We start from the raw sequence: 27,119 nt of genomic DNA on the forward strand, positions 1-27,119 counted from the left end.
ATGACTACGAACGTAGTTAGCTTTACGCTAACAATACTAGCCTTAACATTGGTCACATATGACGTCACTGCCCAATCTAACTATGCATCCCATGCCAATAGTATCGAATATCAGGGTGAAGGATTACCTGAGGAAGCAACGCTTGACGGAAAGGTAGGTATCGGTCATCTGTGTGTATGTCTAGATTTAACAGCGAGCAATATGAATGAAGGTATAAATCAAAACAATAATTTATTATGACAAATTTCCATGAAAAGGGCCTTTAGGAATTTCCTCATCTCCATATGGATAGCCGGAAGATTTTTCTCAATGAATACAATCTAAGCCATCTGATGAGGAAAGCATCTAATGAATTATCTCATTGTTTTTCAACTAGTCTTCTTCTTCTATCCTGAGACCTTCTATCTATATAATAAAAATGAAATGGCCTGTGTTCGTATTCGCATAACTCAAAAAAGGCTCGATGGATTTTTTTGATTCCTTCAGCAGTTTGGTTTGTTATAGTTTCCGACGGGTTTATATGATATTTCCTCATGCGAAAATTACGAGTAGGGTAAAATAAATAGTGAAAAACTAGAACTAGGATTTGTATGGAAATTACGCATGGACAGTTTACAACGCGCATTTTCGCCTACTATGCAGGACAACGGCTGCCGGGTCGACTAGTAGGGGAGAACGGTCCAAAATGCACCCCTTAAGCTTTTTCGATGTTTTCGCCCATATAAACAAAAATACCCAACCATTTCAACGTGTAGGTGCAAAATTTACAAATCCAGCTACATTTCACAATGATCTCCTGTTCAAAACAATAAGGTTTTCATGACTTTCTAACGCATTTAAAAAATGTTTTAAAAATAGGCCTGGTGCAAAACGCCCGAATGGTGGTATAAAATGACTCAATTGCATGTAAAATGATGGTGAACGCATGGTTGTTTGATTTTTCTTAATGGATTGAATTACAATCTTACGGATGTGATGGAAGAATAGCAAATCGTTAAATTTGAGTGAATATGAAAGGATTTTGCTAAATTTTTCCAACGGAGCTCAATGCTGGATAACTAATTATGAATTATAATGGTAATATTCGTTCATAAATGTACTACAACATATTATATGAGTGATTTTATGTGTGAGGCCATATTGCCCCAGGGGTGCATTTTGGACCGTTCTCCCCTATATATAGAAAAATGAAATGGTCTGTGTTTGTATCCACATAACTCGAAAACGGCTGGATGGATTTTCTTTATTCCTTCAGCAAATATGTTCGCCAGGTTCATATGATATTTAATCATGCAAAAATCTCCAGTAAGATTGATTTACTCAAACTTACTGAAAAACTAAAATAAGTATGGAAACTGAGCATGGACAGTTCGCCTACTTTGCAGGACAACGTCTGCCGGGTCGACTAGTTTAGAATAGATTTGAGTATGATTCCACCAAAACTAAGTACTAGTAGTAGTAGAAGAAATAATAGTAGTTCCCGCTATGGAATCGTTTAATACTTACTGCTTGGATTATTATATTATTCTCAGAAAGCTTTTGAGCTTTTTTCAACAGTTCAACGGATAACTCAATTTTTAATAATCGTATTATGAACAACACGACATAGTACAGGAGATTAGGGTGGAATTACACCTGGCAGGTTATTCATGGCATGATGGCGTTCATGGCATGACATGGTAGTTTTTTTTTCTTGCTACTTTTTCGCTCAAATATTTAAACAAAGATCATGTACTATACGACATCACAAAGTCGATGGCGTGTCTATATATTTAATTGTTTCTAGAACGTAATTTATACCTCTGTTAATGTCTGGTAACAGTCCATCATAAAATCATTATTATTTAAAATTTTATTTTCATGTGTATTAAATTGATCTTGAAAATTTTCAACTGTACAAATCCCGTTGTCATAGGTAACAAAACTCGACGATCTCAGCCCTATCATATTTTTAAACCGCACAAAGGCAGCGTTAAATTGTGCAGCAGGTTCTATGCAAGTAGAGCTGAAGTTCAACGAACACTTTTTTGGAACTGCCTACGCAAACTTTGACAGAAATAGTGCGTGTCAAATAACTGGTAAAGGCGAAACTAGCTACAGCATCGAGCTGCCTTTAAAAGGATGTGGGACCAAACAGGTTTGATTTAGCATATAAGGTCAATGGTATGATATGAACTAAAACATCTTCATTTACAGGAGCCCCAGCGAGTATTCACAAACAACATCGTTGTTCGATTTCATCCAGGACTCGAGATGGATGGCGATGAAATTATCACAATTGTTTGTCGTTATCCACCCCCAGTAGCTCCTGTTCCCGCTGGTTTACCCGCGCCTATGTATGTGAAATCTTCAATAATTACTAATGAAACTTTTACTTATTGCTTCCGTGACATGGTCTCCTCAGCTTTTGAAGAAGCTGACGTGCACATGTCGCGTTGTGTTACAGTCAATGTATCTCAACACACATGGACTAATAATTTAATTATTGTTATAGATTGACAAATATCGTTCCTGCATCTATTTTGGAACCACCTTTGAAAGGAATTCAAATTCTTTTCATCATTTGTGCGATTATGTTCCTAACATTATTGCTCATCGGTTTGGGTGTATCCTATTATTGCTTACGAAGACAACCACTGCCTATTGTACGGAGAGTGGTTCATGTTGGAAGCGGATCTGAAATCACTGCACTTGAAACTGGCAGCATAGGTATATTTCTTATATTGTATAATTATAAACTAATTGTCGCGTATTTGAAATAATGTCCAATGCACCACTAAAACAATCGCATTTGGAAATTAACGATATTACTTATTTCATTATTTAGGAAGCATATCAGGACTGAAGATACCACAAGTACATACCGCTTTGCACCAAACACGAAGCATTTCTGGAAGTGATGGCCCTCTGATTCCATCGGACTACCCGAGTGAATCACACTCAGAAAATGAGGAAGTAGATACTGGATCTTTGCCTGTCAGTTCACATGGCAGCTATGAAAATGGGGCTTTTGTTCAGGACTCATCCAGTATCTATAGTGAAAATTATGGCCAAACCCAAGATATACGCACTATTGAAACTTGTGAAGCTTCTCCAAAGTTTGACATCCACGTGCGAGTAAAACGCACACCACCTCCTTTACCGTCACCACTAACATCTGACACTGAAAGTAATACGACCATCAGCCGTATAGAGAGAAACAACCTTTCCACGATATTGGAGTCCCACGAAGATGCCAGAAGCGACAGCGTACTAACATTCGAATCGTTGCAAGAAGCCGGACATACTCAATTCACTTATACCCCTGAGCTGCATACAGTTCCTAAACACATCCAGCAAGCACCTGTTGTTTCTAAAATTGCTAGAAATCAGCAGCAATATGTAATGTCACCTTCTATTAATACTTTAACAAATTTTCAAAATTGGCAATCTTTATTTATTCTTTTAACACACTTTCACAGATTCAACGTGATACTTGGCCAGAAAACTATGTGGATGGCCCTCAAGCATCTTCCTCCCGTAGCATTGTTTCATTAGGCACAGAAATGACCGATACACACTCAATGACTGAAATAGTTGACTCCTCGCACTTGTACCCAGCTAACTATCGCAATATGGTTGACTTGAAATATACAAATAACCTTCTTGAACCACCCGTTAGCCCTATTAAAAAGAATGAAATATCATCCCATGTTATAGATGACGTGTTCATGCAAACAGTTACTGAAAAGACAACCATCGAAGACATCGAGAAACATAAACGGATGGTTACGGAGTACAAAGCTAAACCAGTTATCGACCCCAACTGGGATGTTACCATTAGAAATTATCAAGAAAATTCTCAACCAGAGTGGGAAGACTTTTCGGACGTTTCTAGTGCATCTGGTATGACTATTCCACACTCCGTGCCTACACAAATGACCGTTCCGACATCAACCTATATTTCCGAAAACGATGTTATGCTCCAAAGTCCCGAGCTGGTCGGTAATATGAAACCAATTGAACTTCCCCCTGAAGATAAGACCGTTTCCAATTGGGACGTACTGATTAGAGTGTTGCAAGATGTAGAAATTCCGGACATCGCCGTTACCACTGCGACCCTTCAAAGCAGCCGTGCCCCAGTACCACTTACAACTCAACTCAGCTATGAGGATAAGGCTAAATGGAAGCAAATCATCACTACCGAATCCACGCTCAGGTGAGAGATCTTCAGAAAACAATAGGAAAAACTATTGATTCTGCTCAATAAATAATTTGTACAAGTGGTAGACAAAAAAAAGTTAAAAAAAATCAAGCTAACTCCCCTTCGACCTTGCACTGATTTAAAAAAAAAAACAACAATAAAACTACTACTACTTTTACTAATCATAAATTTGGTTACCAACATTGTTCTAACTTTCTTATTTATCTTTTTTAGGACAATGCTTACGGAAGCAGTTGTACGAGAAGACTTCGAACGCATCCGATCTGACGCACGCTACGAAAAATTATTCGAACCTCAATCGTGGGAAATTATAATGCGCATCCTCACTCCTCCCGATGATGTCGAGCTCCGACGTTCGAAACGCAAGAAGCGAGAAACATGGGACACTCGCTCACGTAGGAGCTCCCTTCCTACTTTATATGAATACGATAGTGACGGAGGGTCATCGGTACGAACTATCACACAAGATCCGATAGTTGTGACCACGCAACACAGAGACAGCTATGAAAGCTCTAGACCTCGCTCAAGGAAAACTTCCCGTTCTTCGTATAGCTCCAACAACGTTGATTACCGTTCGATGACTGAAATGACTGTTGATTTTGCGAAATCGAAATATCCCGATAGTTATTCTGACGGAAGCTCATATTCAGCGCATCCGTATTATGAAGATGACCAGTACGACCACCGTTCAATCCAACGCTCTTCCAGCCATCCCAGTCTTGCTAGATCTGCTAGTGAATTCACTGAGAGATGGATCGCGCCCGAAGAAATTGACTCATCAACCCCGGAAGTTAGTCCACAGCTAACACGACGTGACAGAAATTTAATGGTAAGTAAGCGAAAGATCAACTTCAATGACGTAATATAAGTTACACAAATCCGGAGAGCTTTGGGTGCAATCATTTGCAATCATAAACACATTGAGAAAGCAAATGTTTGCCAAAGCATGTACTTCTGGGAACATGTCGTCTAGTGACGACAAGCGCATTGCTTGGGTTTGGGAAACCATTAATTATCACAACTCGTTTTTTTTAAACCGTTTCCTATCCTTCGACTTATTGACTAGTAAGCCAACTGTGTCCACTAATTGAACTTATGTAGTGAATCCCTATTTAATATTTCGTATCAAATCAACTGGCAAATCAATAAATAATGATAACAACTAGGCATCTTGACGCATCCTCTCGAAATGGCATTGATATAATCAACTACCCTTTTGGGATTTGCCGTCCAAATCTCTTCAGGTTGCATTTATGCACCATTTAAGATTTTGAACCTTCGTTTATGTAATGCAGCACAACAGCAAAGCAGATGCTCCGATGTTTCACGTTCCATGCTACAGAAACGACAGATATTACTTTGAATTAGGCCCATATTTTTCAAATGATATTTACTCAGACAGTGCTAAGATACTAAGCCCGTGAATGTAATCAGAACTCGCTGGTTGAGTTCGAGTAGGCTTTTAGTAAATACTGCTTCAGGCGTAATAAATCTTTTTGATTGAGCACAAGTTGTAACGGCTATCCAGTTGGTCATCACCCTTTGTTCTTCCCAACATTTGAGTTCCATTTTTATCGTGCAATACGATACTGCACAGAAAGGCTCTGGGCCGATGAACTGTAAATTGGTACATTATTTTGCTAACTCGTCTGCCCTTTCATTGACCTCAATATCACAGTGCCCTAAAACCCAATACAAATGTACTGCATTCTTTTGACATAGCGTTCGTAATGAGAGAATGCACTCGAAAGCAAGCTTAGAAGTACATTTATAAGTAAACAGAGCTTCGAGCGCTGCTTGACTATTACAAAAAATACAAATATTTGCAGGTCGGTACTTCCTAGCTATGCAAATATTCGCCCATTCCAACTGTTTATAATTCATTGCAATCGATTTTTTGTGTAACTAAATTATTTATAAATAATGTCATTGCATACTCAAACCTATTACCTAAAGTTTGGATATTAATAAGCATACATCGAGCTTCGTATGATGGTAAAGGAAAATTAGTCCAACTTAGCTTTCGAAGTGCATATAATAAAAGTTGTTTCTGGACTGACTCAATCCGGTTAAAATGTGTAATTGAAAATGGAGACCTGACATATTTAGTTACAGTAGGCTTTTGTTAGACCATGTATTGAATAAAATAATATCATTTTTAAAAGCGATGATATCTTCAGAATTTTTAATTTCTAAATATAGTTTAATATCGTCAGCATACATCAAAATTTTAATTTTTTTTATAATGTAGGATAAGTCGTTGATAAATATAATGAATAGTAGAGGACCTAGGTGTGAGCCCAGTGGAACTCCAGAGGTGGCAAGAACAGGAAAAGATTTTAAATTTCACTACTAAATCGCGATCAGTCAAATATGATTCAAGCCATTTACAGAGTTCTGGATGAAATCCCATCTTTTTTAATTTAAAAAGAAGCAAAGGTATGTCAACGCGATAAAATGCTTTACTGAAATCTGAGTATAGAGCCTCTACATGATTACCGATTGCGAGTATTGAACAAATTCAAGAAGATTTTTGGTAGTAGAAAGACCTTTGAAAAAACCGTGTTGAGTAGAAGTGATTCTATTTTTAATTTGAGAAAAGATTTTTCCATTCACAATTGCTTCAAAATCTTTTGGAATAGAAGATAAAAGGGCTATACCACGATAACTACAAAATTGGTGTCAAATAGGATCTTTTCCATAACTTAGGAAAGACTTCGCTTTCAAGGGACATATTAAATAACCACAACAATGGGGCAGTGAACTCAGTAGCTAAGGTTTTTAGGAAAAGTGTAGGAATTCCATCAGGACCAGGGCTCTTGTTCGCATCTAAACCTTTGAGTGAATCAAAAATGTCATTTACGTGGATTTGGCGAACAGTTATATCACTGTGCCGAGTACGGATGTCGTAGAGGTCACTCATTCTCATCATAAATAGTTGTATATAACTTTGCTGTAGGAGAGAAATTGAGCTCAAAACAATGCTTGAAAGATCCGTCGTCATAAGAAGGACAAAAATGGTCAAATTCCACAAATAATACTGCAGAACACAAAACATCGGTGACAAGCTCCAAAATTGCATATTTAGATTACTTATGAGTGCTTCACTAAACCACAAACATTATGGATACTTGGAAAAACATGGAACAAAAAATCTGTGGTACCTACATTCAAAAGTAGTTGCTAGGAATATCTTGCAGGAGAACCAATTCACCAGCAGATAAATAACATGTTCCAATAAAACAAAAAATCCAAGTTAGCTTAGCTTAGCTTTGACCGACTACACATATCTATGGTTGCTACTCCGTGATTGACCAGAATCAGTGAAATTGCACAAAGAATCAACTGAATGATTGACTGGGATTGTTCAAACATTCTCAGTGTGCAAGTTTCAGTGGCTCTAATATTAAAATGATCAATAATGGCGCCGGCCACGTCCTTGTAGTCAGTTAGGAAGAGGGAAGGAATATTAGTAGGTGGTTCTTGCTATTTGAAGACCGTGTTTACCTCTGCGTCTCCACAAAAACCACAAGAAGGATTATCAGTTAGTTGGTAGGCAAAGCGCAATACCTGAAACACGAGAAATAACGCAGTGCACTGATTTTTATTACCGGCCGCGCAATGCAGAACACAATATTTCGGCCGATGTCGGGCTCACTGTTCCTTGCTCTATCAGATATATAACACATACCAAGTTCAATCGATTGAAGATCATTTGAATCACAAACAATTGAGCCTAGAAAATACGTTCCCATGATTAAATCTAAAGTTATTCGTGGCCTTTTAGTATAAACACCGTCACTACGCTTCAGATTACCAAGTTCGACAGTGTGATCTTTTGCAAGCGTTTTTTGTAGCCTTGCAACATCAGGAACTCTATTTATACCTTCACATGTTTGAACCCAAGTTCGACGTTTGGATTTACGTATTTCTTTGTTGTATTCACGGAGGCATTTGTTATATTGATTCCAATTTGAAGTTTATTTTTTATTTTTTATTGTCTTTATTAACCTCTTTACTGAACATTTTCCAAGATTTTTTTTCGAGTCTTTCCATTTTCGAGTTCAACCACGGCACATCCCTTTTAGTGGACGATTGTTTGATTAGACAGCTCAAGTTAAATGAATCGATTATTTTACCATTTACGTTTTGCGCAAATGAATCCAATTCTTGAATAACAGATATCTTACCACACTTTGTAAATAAATCAGAACTCAGGTGTTATACATATTCATTCCAGTTTATTTTCTTTGGAAATCTGAATGACGGTAGAGAAGAGTAACATCCACTCCATTCAAATGTAATATGTTTGTGATCGGACAGCGAAATTTCGTCCAACTCTTCCCAGTTTACAATTTTTTTAGTAAATTGCAGCACTACAGAGCGTCAAATTTAGAACCTCTTATCTGATTGCGGTTATAAAGGTAGGTTCAGTTCCCTAATTACATAAATCAATGTTATTAGAAGAGCGATATTCTAAAAGGCCCTCCTTAGCCGTGCGGTAAGACGCACGGCTACAAAGCAAGACCATGCTGAGGGTGGCTGGGTTCGATTCCCGGAGCCGGTCTAGACAACTTCCAGTTTAAAAATTGTCTCGATTTCCCTGGACATAAAAGTATTATCGTGTTATACTTAAACTTAACTTATGGGTCCTGTACACCTCCGGTGGTGCAAAAAGCTGACTTGAAAGATCTCCATCCTGAGCGTTGCCCGGCTATCGCTTCAATGTTGCCAGGTTAGATTTCGGTCGACTTCTTTTATTTCTTTATTGAGGCTTCGCCGCCATGAGCCTCTGGGTCTGCCTCTGCTGCGATGTCCCGCTGGGTTCCAGTCTAATGCTAGTTTACAGTACACAGTTTACAGTACGGCCTCGTACTGTGCCTCGATGAGGCCGATGATTTTCTCAGGAACTCCCTTGCGTCTCAGGGCGCCCCACATATTCTTAACATAAGCTTTTTCGTAGTCAATGAATACCAAGTAAAGGGACTCTTGGAACTCGTTGACCTGCTCCAGAATGATACGGAGCGTGACAATATGGTCCACACAGGATCTTCCGGCACGGAATCCGGCTTGCTGCCGCCGGAGAGTCGCATCGATCTTCTCCTGAATCCGGGCTAGGATAATTTTGCACAGAACTTTGAGAACGGTACACAGCAATCGTGTTATAGCCTCATGATATACGAATGCAAAAATGGTAACTTGGCTTAGAAACCTCGTAGTTAATAACTGTGGAAGTGCTTAATGAACACTAAGCTGCGATGCGGCTTTGTCCCAGTGTGGGGATGTAATTCCAATAATAATAAGAAGAAGAAGAATTCTAAAAGACACTCACCTTGGTATCCGTGCTGCCCCATACAAAATGATGCGCATTAGCATCACACCCTATGATGAACAATTTTTTTTTTCATTCTGCAGTACTCAGTGAAGTGATTTCAGGATGAGGCACCTCAGAAGCATCACCAGGGAAATATGCCGGAGCTTCAACAACCTCAGTTTACCACCCCCCTGTACAATGGGAAAAAAATAGTCCATAACGCGAATAAATTCAATATCTCGGTTCGGTACTGGCGGATTGCGCTGAAATTTTGTAAAAAATCGTAGAACTTTCTGGGGAATCGTGCAAAGGTGGTTAAGTTCACTGCATGAAGCTGCAAGATCTCGTTTTACCTTAATTTCTTTATTTGTTATGTTTTCTGGAAGACCTTGGCATTTTGGGTAATAGATGGAAAATAATAGAGCGTGGGGTAAAATGAGCAATATTTTAGCTTCTTTAGTCGTACGGGGGACTAAAATAACTCCCCTCAATTCCCTGGAAAATTCTATATCAGTCTAGTAATATAAGGTTATTAGTGAGCAATTTGAGAAACATAAGAGCGTGGGGTAAAATCAGGAAGAACTAAATTTCCAACATCGTGCAATAAACAGAGCTCACATAACACGATTTTTTTAAATGAAATGTGAGGGCAAATATGTCATGTTTTGTTGATCATTTGTAACTTTGAACTTGATGAATTACATAACAAATAAAGAACATTGGGGTAAAAGGAGGTCTTGCAGCTTCGTGCAGTGAACAAAACCTCCTTTGCATGATTCCCCAGAAAGTTCTACGATTTGTGACAAAATTTCAGCGCAATCCACAAGTACCGAACCGAGATATTGAATTTATTCGCGTTATGGTCAATTTTTGTTCCATTGTACAGTGGTTGATACCTCAATCATAACCGCAACAATATCACGTTCGACAAATTATGAAACAGGATAGCATTTTAATGTATTATCAACTAGGATAGCACTTCTCGATGAATTGTGCGTTTCATCCTAAAACAACTTACAATCTTTTTTATAAATGCCCAATATTTTTCCTTTATTGGACCATGGCTTAAACGAGTACCACATCCAGTTCCTTCCACTTACTTAACGGTTGTATCCACCTAGAGTGGCGCAAAGCGACGATTTGGAAGATTTGTATGTCAGTCGGCTTTCGTTATAATCTTCTGGCAGGATAGATTATGGTCGACATCTTTAATTAGTTTTTGGAGGCATCGCCGCTTTTAGCCTCTGTTAATAAAATCAAAGCCGAATTTAAAACACTACTTATATAACACTTGTCATAAGACGAGTTCGCACAATTCCATTTAATTTCACCACTTGATTGTACCTTTGACAGATACGTTTTTTGACCTCAACAGTAAGGCCGTCTTCAGTGTTTTGTACTTGTCTCTAATAAATAATGTACTAATGAAATCATTTTTTTATTAGCTGTTTCTTCATCTATGGGAAATTAAAGGTTAAAATTGAAGCCACACGATCAAAAGTACGACCAGAAAAAGTCGTGTAAAAACAGAATTCTATTTTTTTATTGAAAATATCCTTTCTTCAAGTTGAATTGGGAAAACATAATCAATCAGAAGCCTAAATACTTTTATTTTTAATGAATTAGAATCCAAAAATTGTGAAAAAAAAACTCAAATTAAATATTGTTTCTAAATCTCAACAAAATCCACAATACTTTAAAGGTATTGAGAATGCATTCAACACTATCTTGAGAGACTTTTCAGAGCTTTAATACTTTATAAGTAGTGTCTCATTTCAGAAACCAAACATTCTTGGTATGGAATAAACGTAAGAAGTTGTGACAAACTATATGAGACAATGGCAATCCTACGATTGTTCGCTAGGTTAACTAGGTTAACAATTTCGTTTATTAAGTGATGAACTTCTTTTTCACGAAAAAAAATCGTTTATTAAAATTAGTTGTTTTTTTTTTAATTTTCATAAAAATATCTGCTTTCTCCGGCCTCTATTTATCTCTATTTGAAAACGCTGTTTGTGTTTGAAAAATAATATTTTGGATAATTTTGTTAAGATTGGGGTTCAATCTAAATCATTGTCTATACAAACCAATGGTACAGTTGTACAACTTGTTGCAATATTGATAAAAAAAACCCAGATTAATCCACCTAGCGTTGGTGGTGCCTTTCTCGCATTTAGTTGAGACACCAACCTTATATGTAGTATATATGGTCCGATGTACCATTTTCTTCATAACTTCCAAACGCAATGACCGATCGTTATAACTTGTTGCGAAGAAATCGGTTAAGGATTACTATACGAAAAGTTGTCTAATGTTTTTTATAGCTTTTGTGCACACACATACACACACATACACACGGACAGACAGACATGTGCTCAGCTCGTCGAGCTGAGTCGATTGGTATATAATACTATGGGTCTTCTATAAAAAGTTCGTTTTCGGAGTGAAATGATAGCCTTTCGGTACAACTTAGTTGTACGAGAAAGGCAAAAAACTTTGTTTTTGGTGCAAATGTAAAGCCTTTACTCGTACTTAGTAAACGAGAAATGCTTTCTCGAAACAATTGAATAGAATAGAAGAAATTAAAAAAATCAGGAATAAAGAAATCAAGGTAGAAGCAATAAATAAATATCAAATCTCTCTCAATAACGCAAAAAAGTGTTCATTAATGAGGGTGTGGCTTCCATGCATTGGTTTACTGTGTAATTTCAATTGTTCTGGTAAATCACGGAGTAGCAACTTCAAAATGCACGGTCATCATGCTCATGCAGTTTCTTCTGAAGGCTGTAGTAGGACCGACTTCCACTAATGACGCGCCTTCGTATTTCACGGCGAACATACTTATCAGCCGTTAGTTAGGATCCAAAGTAGACGATGAACTTGACCTTCTTCTTCTGCTTCTTCTTCTTCTTCTATGGCTCTACATTCTACATTCTACATTGGAATTTTGCTTGCTTTTCCACCTGGTATTTTATTAGCATTTCCTCAGTTATTAATCAAAAGCTTTTCTATGCCCGCCATTTCACGTACGTACCTTGTGTAGCAAGCACAATATTGAAGGCTGAAATGTAGGATTTTTCGATTGAAGATATGATAAACAAAATTGAAAACCACCACATAAAGATGATCTTAAACCGGACCGAGAATCGAACTCGCCATCTCAGGATTTGCAATCCTACGCCTTTGCTTGCAAGGCTAATTTGAGACCCCTCCCTAACTCGACTACCTTGAAGGGCGCCAATGCATCACCTCACCCATCAGTGCTTAGCTGATAGTTAAATATTCTCAATTTTCTTCAGTTATCCTTTTGTATTCTATAGAGATCTGGAATCAAAAATCTATTGTACTACGCGTGCTCTTAGATTTGCCACCCTCCCCGATCAAGAATGCACAACAAAATTATAACAAGGGGAGTTATTTATTTCAGAAAAATAATGTAACAAAATGTGTTATAAAATTGGCTGGTTTGTTTGTTAAAATAACAAAAATTATATCAAAATTCCCTCTAGCCGTAACATAATTATATCAGAGGTTGTTACCTTCATTTCAACATTATAACAACCGTTGATATGATTATGAGGTACAAAAATCTACTTTCATGGTAATTGCCTACATCACGTATAAAAATGTGGTACGCTACAACGCCGGATTTCCATCCATAATGTAGGCAATTAACTTTGTACTAGCTATTAACATCGAACATTGAGTCAAGTTATACTGGAGGTGATTACCTCCGCTTTTTTTCCAATACCAAAAAATGTAGGCAATTATTTTGTGTAAATATACATAACTAATGTTGTTATAATTTTGATATTAAATAAAACTGGTCGAAGACACATTTCTATCGAATTATCTAATTATAACACTCGTTGTTTCAAATAACAACCATTGATAGAATTGAGTTATAATTTTATTATGTATTCCTGATCGGGTCGTTATCTTCTTAAACGAACCGTACTGTTTCTATAACAGACCTTTTACTGTTTACAGGTATTTCGTATAAAGACACTGAACTCCAATATTATGTTTATACTTACAGGTACACTCTAACGTTGCTCAAATGGGAGATAACCGTCAAATTATCCACGAGAGCCAAACGCAGTACATTGAAACCAGAAAAACTAACTACAGAACAAATCGAGATGATGAATGGTAATGTAAGGAAGAGAAAATTATCCAGAAATAGAGAATTAGCAACGTGGTTATCGAAAAGTGCCAATAGTAATATCTACGCCTCGAATAAGTTTTAACTCGAAATTTACTAACACACAAACGCGTTATCAAACCATATAACTAATGACAAGGAACTAAACCGAATTTGGTAGTAATACCTACGCATCCTTATGATCGAAAAGAGCACATTTTAGATCATTAATATGTCACTATAATGAATGATTCACATTTTATTAGCATCTGTCTTTTTGAAAGTATATTATTGTTCTATGATTCATGAATGAATAGGAGTTTTACTGTCTAGAAGAAGTAACCAGAATATAGAAGAAACTTGAAATGTATTGGATTGTTTTAGCCATTCATTAAAAGCAATTTTTAAATAAGTTTTTAGATATGGTAAATAATGAGGTGATGCTTAAAAGTCTAATATTTTAGTGTATTACTGTGTATTACTGTGACAAGCAGAGTGGATTTAAAAGTACATTTTTCAATTGACTAAGTATATCAACATATTTTTATGTATCACAAACATAAGTGAAAGATCTGCATAAAGGCAACACTGTATGTTTATTATGTCATTTTTGACATATGGTCAAATTTGTCCAAACTCACCGCACTGCCTAAACTTGTTTGTAACTGCCAAACAGATTTGTGTTTCTGCCCTATAAGACATTTATTATTATTTGAATAAGTGCCTTGAACACACAAAATTGGTCCCTAGGATAGAGCTATCCATGTTAATTGGAACTTACACATCATTTTTGCATCCAGCAATTCGGAAACATTTTTTGAATAACTTATGAGATGTTATAAAGTCTAAATCTATATTGATTAAACTACCGTCAAATGCATTTTTGTCCTATGTTCCATTGAATAACGTCCAAGAACTTTCAAACTGTAAACCAATCTAGGAAATGTCCTTGAATAAAACTATGAGGATCATTCGATAACAACCCAGTGAACTTTTTGATCTAAGGATGTTTGCATACGATAGTTAGCTTTTATCATATCGACAACATACCATTAAACGATCATCATTATACTTAAGCATCTGTATAAATTCTGTTGTTGGTACAATCAAATTGAACATGAGCTCAGAATGGCTCGAAAGACGTAATGATTTGACATACGAAATCTGACATGAAATCTGAAGGAAAAAGTCAGCTTCCATCAATTATGATATCTGACCATTGGGGAACCATCGTTCAGGCGTATTTACACGCGAGTCATGATGAATACAAGATATTTTATAGTACATAGTACTTGATAGAGAAACAGTTTTTACTCTCAAAGCCTGTATAATAACAGTTTTAAAAATCCGTACTACCCAGTGTTAAACAAAGACGGTTTTAATTACATCAATCGTGTTTAAAAACCATGCCAGTAACTAACGCGTTCGACTTGTGTACAATGTAATGTTTTCAAATTATGTGATTATTTGGTTGAAAATCTATGAGATTTGAGATTACACTTGTTTCCTTTGAAAATATGCTGCGCATTGACAAGCTTTCTATGTTACAGACCGTACTGAACAATGAGTTATTGAACCACATTGTAACGAACGTTGCAAACGTACAACATGTTTTAATCATATAATTTGCTTTCGTCATATTCAAACGGTGGAGGGATTTCTCGATTCTGATAGTTCGATGAGTAAATGCAATTTCTACAATTCGCACAATTAAATCAAGCTAGAGTTATAATGCAAAAAATCGATCGTCTAACAAATTATTATATAAAGTAATAAATGCATCTTAACGCACTAACAAGTTCGGTTGTATTTACAAATTATATTAGAAAGAACGCCCTTATTCTTCAAAAGAAATATCTGCATTACCTATTGAATAAAACTATTCTCCCTTCAGCTTTATAAGTGAACATTCAAATGACGGGCACCACCCGATCTATCTTCCCTTCGAAAAATTGCATCAATTTGTCCAGAAACCCGTATCTGTGCATTATCAAAAATAGCAGGTCTTAATCGGTTGTGTTGTATACCCGAGCAAAGCTTGAGAGCAAATCGATAACTTGTTATGATGTTGTGAAATCGCCAAATATGATTACCTAATTTGATATCTTTTTGTCGTTTTAACGGTTAAAATAACAAAATGTATAGCAGAAAATTTTTACTGTGACATCAAATCGAAAACTATTCCTGCTATCGATGAGAGCAAATCAAAAACTAAATTTGATATTGATATCGATGGCAAAATAAGTACACAGTTTGATGTCAATATGTCATTCAATCTAGAAATCTACAGCAAAATTAGATCAAAATATGTAATCAATCATGATGATTCATATTTGAAAACAAATTATGATTTCAATTTGATGTCAAAATCAAAATGTGTTTTCTATATGCTCTCATTATGTTTTCAGATTTTGCTCGAGATGCAGCTCAAAAGTCGATGAATATATACTCGAGCAAACCGACAACTTGTTTAGATGTTGTGAAATCGCCGATTATGATTACTTAATATGAGATCTTTTTGGTCGTTTTGACGGTTAAAATAACAAAACGTATAGCTTGAGCTTGAGCTTGAGCTTGATTGACTGCTCGTAGTTGCTACTCCATTATGCACAGGGAACCAACAGATGTTTGCTTGGAACTAGCACACATCTTCAATGTACAAGTAGGGTAAGGGAGGTATTTTGGACCACCAGTTCGACGGCTCATATTTTGGACCACTGAGTGCAAATTCCTCTTGGTGGTCCAAAATAAGAGCTCTCGTAAGGGTGGTCCAAAATACATCCTTTACCCTACTGGGCAGAGGTCCGTCTTGGTTAACGAGCTGCCAATGTGATAGATAGGAGAAGGCAACTGATGGAATTTCTAATTGGATGTAGGAAACGAGCTCTATATAGTTCATTTCCAATTCTAGCAGATTACTGTTAGAATACTCAAGTTGAAGGTATAGTAATGGAAACGGTATGGAAGTCCATTTCCAGTTCTAGCGATTGCTAGAACATGAGAGATATAGAGAAAGATACAAAGTAGGAGAATGGAACGGACCTGGGATTGAACCCACGACCTCATGCTGATTCATATTTGAAAACAAATCATGATTTCAATTTGATGACAAAGTCTAAATAAGTGTTCTATATGGTCTCATTATGTTTCAGACTTTGCTCGGGTAAGATGTAGACACATTGCGCTCACGACATTTTTTGCAGGGAGGGAAATTCATGAAACTTGGTAGAAAACCTTAAAGGCGGCTATCATCAATCGGGTCTTTCATCAGGATTAGACGCCGGCTAAAAAGTGAAGAAAACCCATCCGAGGGGTTTTCAGGAGTCATTTCGAGCTAAGAGCGGCCAGCGAGTTCGCCGGACCAGAACTCTGAACTCATATATGAACTTCACTGTCTGGAGTTGCGAGTACGACATCTGCCCAAGCCACGACGTCAAACTTATCACAGGCGATTTGAACGCTCAAGTGGAGAAGTTTCGACCGATAATTGGAAAGCTAAACGCCCACTGGCTGACGAACGAAAACGGCACACAGCTAATTGATTTCGCCGCCTCCAAGAATATGACCATTCGCAGCTAGGGTAGAAATATTCGGCAGCACTTGATGAAGGTGATGTTTTTGACGTAAACTACCTCTAAGGGGAGACTCGGATACAGGGTGTAAAACGGAAATGTCCAAATTCGAGACCGTCACGAAATTAGGAGAGATTTCAAACGGTAATACCGTTTTTATCTTTCGAAGGAATTTCGAGATATTCTTATCAATCGATTCATAAACTCTTCAGCAATTTTTCAACTTCATCGATACGATTGATTATCTAATCTAATCTAATCTAATCTCATACTTGCGTAGCCAATACTTGAAAGCATCCTGGAAAACGACGGTTTCTATATTCCGTCATTTTTCTTTTCATATGGCCAGGCCAACTACGCAGCATGTACCGCAGAGATGACTCCTAGATACCAGGCGACTGCAGGCATGCCTAAAGTCGCTCAATAGCTTGGAATCGAAAGGGAAGGAAGAAAGCGTGGACCTCCCGTATCAAACGCTTCCAAATTATATACACTGACTAACAAAAGTATTCCTCATGTTTTCATAAAAAATACCATGAAAACATGACGAATACGTACGTTCATCAGTGCAGGTACCTAATAAAATTATACAATATAAAATATGTTTGTAAGGATGTGTATGTGTGTAATCGTGTGTTATGTGCATATACGTGTATATTTGTATGTGTGTGTATACGCTGTTGGACAAAAGTATTCGTCATGTTTTCACAGAAATTACTGTAAAAACATGACGAACACCCAAGTCCATCAGTATATATGCATATATATGTGTGTTTTTGTGTGTTTTTTTTTTACTTTTTAAGGTTTTTTGTATGTGTATATTTGTACATGTGTATATGTGCATGTGTGCCTTTCGTTTGTGTGGGTGCGAGTAAAAGATATTTTAGTCATTAGATAAAGATTGTCGCTGTCGTCGCTGTCCGGAACATCTTTTGCTGGCGAGGATAGGGGAGCTTAATGTCAAAGAAGGAAAATCCATACGATTTGACAGGTATGTACCACACATGTTTCGGACAGCAGAACAAAGGGAACAGAAGCGACAATCTTTATCTAGTAAATAAAATATCTTTTGTGCGAGTGTCTTTAAGTTTATTTACATTTTATCAAAATCTTACCTCTTTCCCTGATAATCCTTACGCTGAACATGTTTGCGCATTCGCAATGGATTGATCGGAATTATTAACAAGGGCATTGCCTTGACAACAATCGATCAACCTTTAGCTTTCACGAACATGCGCGCAGCTCCAGCACTTCTTTATAAACTTTAACTACATTTTTGTTTCGACCGCGGTCAATGCTCTGCTTCCTTTTTCCTGTGTATAAAAAGACCCGACACGCGTCATTTCCATTCAGGATTTCACGTAGAGCAGACCAGGAGGTCCAGAAGCGGTCTCAGCGACAATGGCTGTTGCAGCGGTGGTAGTGCAGCATCATCGGATGCCGGTCACGTGGGCCAGTGATTGCTGTTAGTGAGGCACATAAGTGGAGATTCGTTCTTTTCAGAACCATCATTATATTTGGAAAGATGGTTAAGTTGAAATCATTTTTCCATTGTGCAATCGCTAGGAACTGGAAGATTCTCCAATGAAAATTTTAAACTTGATTCTGAGTTCCGTTATATGCTGTTAGTGATTGAGAAAGTTGATTTTAAACGTACTTTTTACATAGAACATAGAACGGGATCGTAGCGTCAGTGCCAGTCCGAGTGTCGGCGGGTGGTTGCTACAGCAATTTATTCACTATTGAAGTTCAGCGGCATATAAAAGTACCCACTAATGGGTAAATTGAGTTTTTCCGTGTAATGTGGCACTTGCAACGATTTGGATGTCGTCCTCACAAAATGAAATTTTCCTGCGTACTCTACTTTGACGTACTCTACTTGAAATTTTCAGAATAGGGAACAATCATGAAATCATGTAAGATTTTAAAAGTTAATAACGCCTTTATCTTTTGATGGATTTTCGAGATATAGGGTAAATCATGTATTTTGGACACCTGAATAAATTTTGGACTTTTGGCTATATTTAGCGTATTTTTCTATTCACCTTTCTTTAAGCAAATAGGAATCATGTGTCTGTTTTACCTCATTCATAATCACATGTCGAAATATATTTATGTGCGAAATAAACAAAATATTGCCAAAAGTCCAAAATACCATGTCACCCTATACATTAAACCATTCGGAAACACTTCATCAATTTGCAAATTTTATTGAAAATTTTGATTGTCAACATCAAACTATTGAAAATATCAATTCTTTCTAAATCCAGTTAAATATTCAGAACTAATCCCGTTCATGCATCCCCAACACGGACATCAATTCAGTGTAAGCTACGGTTCTTTTGACCCATTGCTCTTTTTCTCCATGCATAAAAAAAACCCATGTTACGGGCGCGCGCGTCAATTTCGTTCGAGCATTCCCGGATTTCGAGCATTCCATCGGTAGTTATGAGCCAGCATCGTAGGCGATTGTCTGGCGAAATGCAGACCATCCAAGACGTCGTTTCCCAGTGTTGGAGCGACAGCATCAATCGAGTAAAATTTTCGTCCGGTTGCAGTACGATAGGGAATTGGACATAGATCGGTTCTTCTGAGGACCATTAGTACATTGGGAAAGAAAGTGTAAGGCTGAGAATATTTTTCCAAAGTGCTAACACTTGTGACCGGCAAATAGTTGACGTCCAGTGAAATTTTAGCAAGATTCTGAATTTGGTTTTGTGCTGCCAGTGATTTGAAAAAGCGCATTTTTGAGAACATAAATAAAATATTGACTCGAGAATCACTTCCTTCAAAGTACGAAACATGATTGATAGGTATCAATAGCGGAATCATTGCGTCAGTATCGGTCCGAGAAGCGGTTGTCGGTAGATAGTAGCTGCAAAAAGTTCACTCACTATATTCATTCATTTATTTAGTCTACATCTAAACAGATAACACTGAATCAACAATTTGACGCCACAATACACGGTTCGAGGCCGCATCTCTCCATCCTCGAATACGCCCCACGCTCGCCAAGTCGTTTTGCACCTGGTCTGCCCATCTCGCTCGCTGCGCTCCACGTCATCTCGTACCTGCCGGATCGGAAGCGAATACCATCTTTGCAGGGTTGCTGTCCGGCATTCTTGCAACATGCCCTGCCCATCGTACCCTTCCGGCTTTAGCTACCTTCTGGATACTGGGTTCGCCGTAGAGCTGGGCGAGCTCATGGTTCATTCTTTGCCGCCACACACCGTCTTCTTGCACACCGCCAAAGATGGTCCTAAGCACCCGTCTCTCGAATACTCCGAGTGCTTGCAAGTCCTCCTCGAGCATTGTCCATGTTTCATGTCCGTAGAAGACAACTGGTCTTATTAGCGTCTTGTACATGACACATTTGGTGCGGTGGCGAATCTTTTTTGACCGCAGTTTCTTCTGGAGCCCGTAGTAGGCCGGACTTCCTCAGATGATGCGCCTTCGCATTTCACGACTAATATTATTATCAGCCGTTAGCAAGAATCCGAGGTAGACGAATTCCTCGAACACCTCGAAGCTATCCCCGTCTATCGTAACAATGCTTCCCAGGCGGGCCCTGTCGCGCTCGGTTCCGCCCACAAGCATGTACTTTGTCTTTGACGCATTCACCACAAGTCCAACTGCCAGTTCTGCCACCTTTGCAAATGTTCGGCCGACAATGTCCATGCCATCCACAAAACATATTAATTGACTGGATCTGTTGAAAATCGTACCCCGGCTGTTATACCCGGCTCTCCGCATGACACCTTCTAGCGCAATGTTGAACAACAGGCACGAAAGTCCATCACCTTGTCTTAGTCCCCGATTGCGATTCGAACGAACTGGAGTGCTCGCCCGAAGTCTTCACACAGTTTTGCACACCATCCACCGTTGCTTTGATCAGTTTGGTAAGCTACCCAGGGAAGCCGTTCTCCTCCATAAAGCCTTTCCGGATGCGTTGAGCTTCTAGTAGAACTTGCGTGTTTTTTGAGAATGGCACAGCTGTTCAATCTCCTCGCACTCCGCTTCTTCCAGGCGGCGTTTCTTCTCCTGAAAAAGGCGGGTCTGCTGTCTCCGTTTCCGTCTATAACGTTCCATGTTCTGCCGGATACCTTGCTGCAGCGCAACCGCCCGCGCTGCGTCCTTCTCCTCCACAATCTTTCTGCACTCTTCGTCGAACCAATCGACTTCGTCCCACATACCCGACGTTGTTCTCCGCTGCGTCGTTAATGGCTGCTTTGACTGTATTCCAGCAGTCCTCAAGAGGGGCCCCATCGAGCTCACCCTCTTCCGGCAACGCTGCCTCGAGATGCTGCGCGTAAGGAGTGGCGACATCAGGTTGCTTCAGTCGCTCTAGGTCGTACCGTGGCGGTCGTCGGTACCGAACATTGTTGATGACGGATAGTTTTGGGCTCAGTTTAACCATCACCAGATAGTGGTCAGAGTCGATGTTAGCGCCACGATACGTCCTGACGTCGATAATGTCGGAGAAGTTCCGTCCATCAATCATAACGTGGTCGATTTGTGATTCTGTCTGCAGTGGTGATCTCCAGGTGTACCGATACGGAAGGCTGTGTTGGAAGTAGGTGCTGCGAAATGATTTTGACGTCGTGGCTTGGGCAGCTGTCGCACTCACGTTCCAGCTGCGCGTAGAATGCGTCCTTATCATCATCAGTGCTTCCGGAGTGAGGGCTATGGACGTTGATTATGCTAAAGTTGAAGAACCGGCCTTTGATCCTCAACCTGCACATCCTCTCGTTGGCCAGCTACCACCCGATCACGCGCCTTTGCATATCGCCCATCACTATGAAAGCTGTTCCCATCTCGTGTGTGTTGCCGCAGCTCTGGTAGATGGTATGATTACATCTAAACGTTCGCATCATTGATCCCTTCCAACAAACCTCCTGCAGCGCTACGATGCCGAATCCACGGCCCTTGAGCACATCGGCGATTATGCGTGTGCTCCCGATGAAGTTGAGAGATTTGCATTTCCATGAACCGAGTTTCCAATCGCTAGTCCTTTTTCGTCGCAGTGGTCTTCGCCGATGGTTCCGGTCCGTACTCTCTTGTTGATTGTTCGTGGCGTGAGTTTTTTGGCTGCGTGCGTAAGTTGGCTGGCTTGCAGGGCCTGACACCAAACCCCCTAAATTTCCGGAGGACCATTCCTCCTTATTTCCGGTGGACCATGGTGCTTTCATGGTGGTTTCACTTAGAGTCCCTCGCTGGCACTCGAACGATGATCAGCCGCCCCTAACATGGAGAACAGACGCTGTTGTGAGCCGATCCTGACATAGAGAACAGATGCTCAATAAGATTTGCACTTCCGGAGTGGAGCAAACCCCCCCCCCTCCCCGTTAGCATACGACCATAGTTCCCACCGGGGTTGGTTATCCAATCTTCCCTAAGGTTGCTCGTATCCCGGCCAGCACCACGGGGACGTAGGGATAGGAGTTGCTGGGTAAGAGGCTAAGGACTGCGAGATGGGGTCCTTAAGGTACGCGAAATACCAATGGTACGCTTTACCCAGCATTTTCCGTGCCTCACTCACTACATAAAACCACAATAAATCTTAGGCTGACATCTTTCTCATCATCTCTTTCGAGTAACCCCCTTTCTTATTGGATACGTTTTTGGTGGCCCCAAATAGGGCCGTTGGATACAGCGTGCGACCCTGGCACTTCAGTGCGTAGACGACATTCATGGCAGTGACCGTTTTGTGCTTGGAGTGCTCCGTGTAGGTTAGAGCGTGCCGGATAACATTTTCGAGGAACACTTTGAGCACACCGCGGGTTTCCTCGTAGATGAGCTCGGAGATACGCTTGCCCCATCCAAGGCGAGCCAGCCGCCGGATTGCGGGTTTGGGGATACCCTGCATGTTGTCGCGCAACACCTTCCGATGGCGCTTCGCCCCTCCTTTACCGAAACCCTTGCCTCCTTTGCCACGGCCGGTCAGTATGATGTTGGTGGATTGGTGGATGTGCGTGTTCCAGACAGCAGTTTTCTTATATCCAATAAAGTAAAACCATTAGCCCAGCCCCATTGGTAAACGTTACCGGTACACATTTTGATTCACTGTTAGGGCGGAGCCCACCGCATCATTTTCTCTATTCATAAAAAGAACCGTGTTTCTGGCGCGCACGATATTTTCGTTTGAGCATTCACGGAGAGCGGACACGGTGGTCGGGGCGGGCATCACTGAAGGTAATTTTTCGTCCCAGTGACAACTGCCGCAGCGATGGCGAGGGTGGCGTCATCGGTAGACCTGCGCGCGGTGGCTGCTGAGCTGATAGTGATTGAAGACATTGCTTTGAAATTTTTATTTTGTCTTTTCAGCCCTAGGCTGGCTCACCTCTAACCATTTTCAACTTGATATTCTATTCGCCAGTGCACGTTGGTCCTCCACGAACATCTTTCAGGTCTCGTTTCCGTATAGAATTACCGGTCTAATGAGCGTTTTGTAGATAGACAGTTTGTTTGGTACGGCAGTGAACTCGATCTCGAACTCGATCGGAGCGTTTTGCGGAGTCCAAAGTACGTATGATTTCCTGCCATGATGCGTCTCCGAATTTCTCCGCTGGTATCGTTATCGGAGGTCACCAGTGAGCCCAAGTACACGAATTCTTCAACCACCTTGATTTCCAATACAAACTCGTGGTGGGTGGCTTGCGTTATCTTCTCTTGAGATTCTTCCTATCATGTACTTCGTCTTCGACGTGTTGATAACTAGTCCAATCCGTTTAGCTTCGCTTTTCAGTGTGATGTAGGCTTCCTCCATCCTCTCAAAGTTACGTTCCATAATATGAATGTCGTCGGCGAAACCATAGCAATAGTAAACACGAAAGATAATCACCTTGCCGTAACCCTCTGTGCGTATCGAAGCGACTCGAGAATTCCCATTAAACTCGAACTACGCACATCACCCGATCCATCGTCGCATTAATCAACCGTATCAGTTTATCCGGAAATCCGTTTTCGTGCATTAGATGCCATAGCTGGTCCCGATTGTTTGTATCATATGCGGCTCTGAAGCCGATAAATAGATGATGTGTGGGCACGTTGTATTCACGGCTTTTCTGCAATACCTGACGTACGATGAACACCTGGTCTGTGTAGCTGTGGTAGAGCGTTCACCCATAAATCCCGCCTGGTACTGCCCCACGAACTCTCTTGCGATTAGTGTTAGCTGGTAGCATACAACTTGAGATTCGGAGCCGGAACGCGTATACTCCCAGGTCATAACCAACCCAGGTTGTCTACCACATCGCCAATCAGGTGCCCTTCTTAGTACTGCTGCCACCTTTGGATCACCTCACGCTCGTCCGTTTATGTCCTTACACATATCGGGCTATGGCACGTGGCCTTTACGTGAACGGTTCAATTTCTCATAGAACTTTCGTGTGTTATTAGCGCGATACAGTTGCTCCGTCTCTTCACGGTCTCGATCTTCATGCTGGCGCTTTTTCCTCCGAAATATCGAGTTTTGTCTGTTCCGCGCCAGTTTGCATCGTGCCTCGTTTGTCATCGTGCGGTGTTGTAGCAATCTCGCCCATGCTCATTCTTCTCCTCAACCAACTGCTCCCATTCGCCGTCATACCAGTCGTTTCTTTGATCCGGGGAAACCATTCCTAGTGCAGCGGTTGCGGTGCTTCCAATAGCGGATCGAATATCTCTCCAGCCATCTTCTAGAGACGCTACGCTTTGCGGGGGAAGAAAGTGCTTCGGACATTCCGCGGGAGGCTGCAAAGTTTATGCATCGTTGACCGTTGCCGTTCGATACGGTGTGCAGACTATGCGGTCCGATGACCAGTCTTTACATTTCTTCCCTTCCTACCTGAGCGTTCATGTTGACGATTATATGTCGTTCGTAATGACTGTTTTTAAAGGCGGCTTATTGGGCCTGCACAAACCCCCAGTTTCGTCGGAGGTCCGTCGTGTCAGGTCTGTTTAGCGTCCCACCTAACCCCATGACTTGGGCTTGCGCGCTCTGAGCGGCACACGGTCGCTTTGCAGAGCCTTCTTTTGGATACATGCAGCTTTTTAAAGAAGTTTAACAAGGTCCACTGTAAAACCTTACCACATCCTAGGTAGGCACCACAACTCGCAGATGGCCTGGGGAGGGATCGCTAAGCCCTTGGACATAGTCCCTGCTACCCGCGATAACATTGATGTCACAATTTAAAAAAATATACTTGATGCAAGTTAAACCAATTGACGATAGGTAATACAGTCGCCTCTCCGCATCTCGATATTGGAGGGACCATCGAGATAAGGAGAGATCGAAGAATGGAAGGACCACTGAAATGGGTACTATATAGAAAAATGTGTATCTCCAGTAGCCTTGCGAGCAAAGAGGTAGGATTGTCTACGAAGTCTACAAAGAGGTAGGATTGTCTGCTTCAACAAAGCAAAAACAGATAATAATGGACTGAATCGGTAGCTATATGGACATAATAACTCAGCAGGCTGTAACAGATGTATATTCTGAGAACACAGAGCGTCATTTCATGTATAAAAAAAATAAGTCTTTGTGAATGCTTTTTTCCGGTTTTCCGAACAAAAAGGATTGCCTTCCTACTCACCCGATTTGGATTGAATTTATCATTGGCTATGACCCATCTTGAAATCGACAGCTATCAAAACACCGAACATATTATCGAGACATTTGAAATCATGTCACAATCGTCAAAAATGTGTGAAAAGTATCTGTATAGAAACGTGCGGCCATCGTGATTTTTTTCCAACACGATCGAAGGCGTACAACTCAGGATACAGGAGTCATTTTAATGTGAACAAATTCAGCTTGGTTTATGTAGTCGTATTATAATAACATGCAATGCATGCTGGTTCTTTAATTTATTCCAAAAAATATTTAAAAACCTGTCTTGTTGTACGGATAATTTGCAGACACCCTGCATTGTATAGCTAAATATATAGTACAATTTTTAGCAAATCCATTCAATTTATTTGTTTCGCGGATGACACGAGCATTGTCGGCCGAACATTTGCAAAGGTGGCAGAACTGTATACCCGCCTGAAACATGGACTGGTGGTGCATGCATCAAAGACAAAGTACATACTAATGGACAGAACCGAGGCCCCATGCAAGCAGTGTTCCTCATCGTAATCGACGAGATTCTGGTAGGTTCGATTGACCGTGAACCAAACCGAATGCTGCTATGGTAGCCTATAACCATAGAGCACCTAAACGACTTCGAATTGGCTGATGACGTTGCACTCCTCGCTCAGAGTATTCAGAGTAAGCTAAACGAACTTGCGGAGCACTCCTCTTCGGCAGGCTTAGTCATCAATTTCAACAAAACCAAATCGTTGGAAGTAAACAAGGTAGCCCCTTCCAGTTTCACAGTAGTCGGGCAATCACTGAAGAATGTTGAAAGCTTCCAATATCTTGGTAGCCAAATCAAGAAAGCAAGGGCTGCATTTACGAGTTTAAGAAATATCTGGAAAAACAGGCAGATAAGTGAACGCACCAAAATACGAATTTCCAACTCTAACGTGAAATCTGTGCTGTTATACGCTAGTGAAACATCGTGTGTATCAGTGAAGAACACTCAGCGGCTGAAGGTGTTCAACAACAGATGCCTGCGGTATTCGGGCCTGGTGGCCTCACAACTGGATCTCAAACAACGCGTTACATCGTCGTTGTCACTAGAGGCCGATGGCAACAGAAATTCGGGATCAGATGTGGGCTGGGTCGGCCACACTCTACATAGCGGGGGGGAAACGAAATTTGTAAACAAGCATTTGTCTGGAACCCAGCGGGACATCGCAGCAGAGGCTCATGGCGGTGAAGCCTCAATAAAGAAATCAAAGAAGTAAACCGAAATCTAACCTGGCAACAGGTTGAAGGGATAGCTGGACATCGCTCAGGATGGA

At 40.2% G+C, this 27,119-nt stretch overlaps 2 protein-coding genes across 4 annotated transcripts in view; one reads left to right on the plus strand and one right to left on the minus strand.

The window, feature by feature from the left end:
* The window catches only part of LOC134224655 (uncharacterized), a 43,244-nt gene extending 27,784 nt beyond the window's left edge, over nt 1–15,460 (plus strand). For all 3 annotated transcript variants that reach the window (XM_062704137.1, XM_062704138.1, XM_062704139.1), the window contains 8 exons: nt 1–153; nt 1,916–2,137; nt 2,197–2,336; nt 2,495–2,709; nt 2,828–3,381; nt 3,462–4,198; nt 4,418–5,033; nt 13,558–15,460. In XM_062704137.1, the coding sequence (XP_062560121.1) occupies nt 1–153; nt 1,916–2,137; nt 2,197–2,336; nt 2,495–2,709; nt 2,828–3,381; nt 3,462–4,198; nt 4,418–5,033; nt 13,558–13,674 (2,754 nt within the window). In that variant the 3' untranslated portion in view covers nt 13,675–15,460. The remainder of the gene's footprint in view (nt 154–1,915; nt 2,138–2,196; nt 2,337–2,494; nt 2,710–2,827; nt 3,382–3,461; nt 4,199–4,417; nt 5,034–13,557) is intronic.
* A 7,334-nt stretch (nt 15,461–22,794) lies between these two features.
* On the minus strand, nt 22,795–23,418 carry LOC134222214 (histone H4-like). Its single transcript, XM_062701357.1, has 2 exons — nt 23,299–23,418; nt 22,795–23,226 (listed from the first exon to the last, which is right to left on the minus strand). The coding sequence occupies exons 1-2, from the start codon at nt 23,416–23,418 to the stop codon at nt 22,795–22,797; spliced, it is 552 nt and encodes a 183-aa protein (XP_062557341.1).
* Nucleotides 23,419–27,119: the final 3,701 nt, after the last annotated feature.

Source organism: Armigeres subalbatus, chromosome 3 (genome assembly GCF_024139115.2).
Source record: "Armigeres subalbatus isolate Guangzhou_Male chromosome 3, GZ_Asu_2, whole genome shotgun sequence".
NCBI classification, from domain to species: Eukaryota; Metazoa; Arthropoda; class Insecta; order Diptera; family Culicidae; genus Armigeres; species Armigeres subalbatus.

Bases quoted from the DNA above. Each gene is read 5' to 3' on its own strand.
- LOC134222214 (XM_062701357.1), bottom strand. From the start codon at position 23,418: ATGCCCGCCCCGACCACCGTGTCCGCTCTCCGTGAATGCTCAAACGAA. The intron at 23,227-23,298 runs GTGAATCAAAAT...ATTGGATATAAG, and splicing joins CGGTGGGCTCCGCCCTAACA to AAAACTGCTGTCTGGAACAC.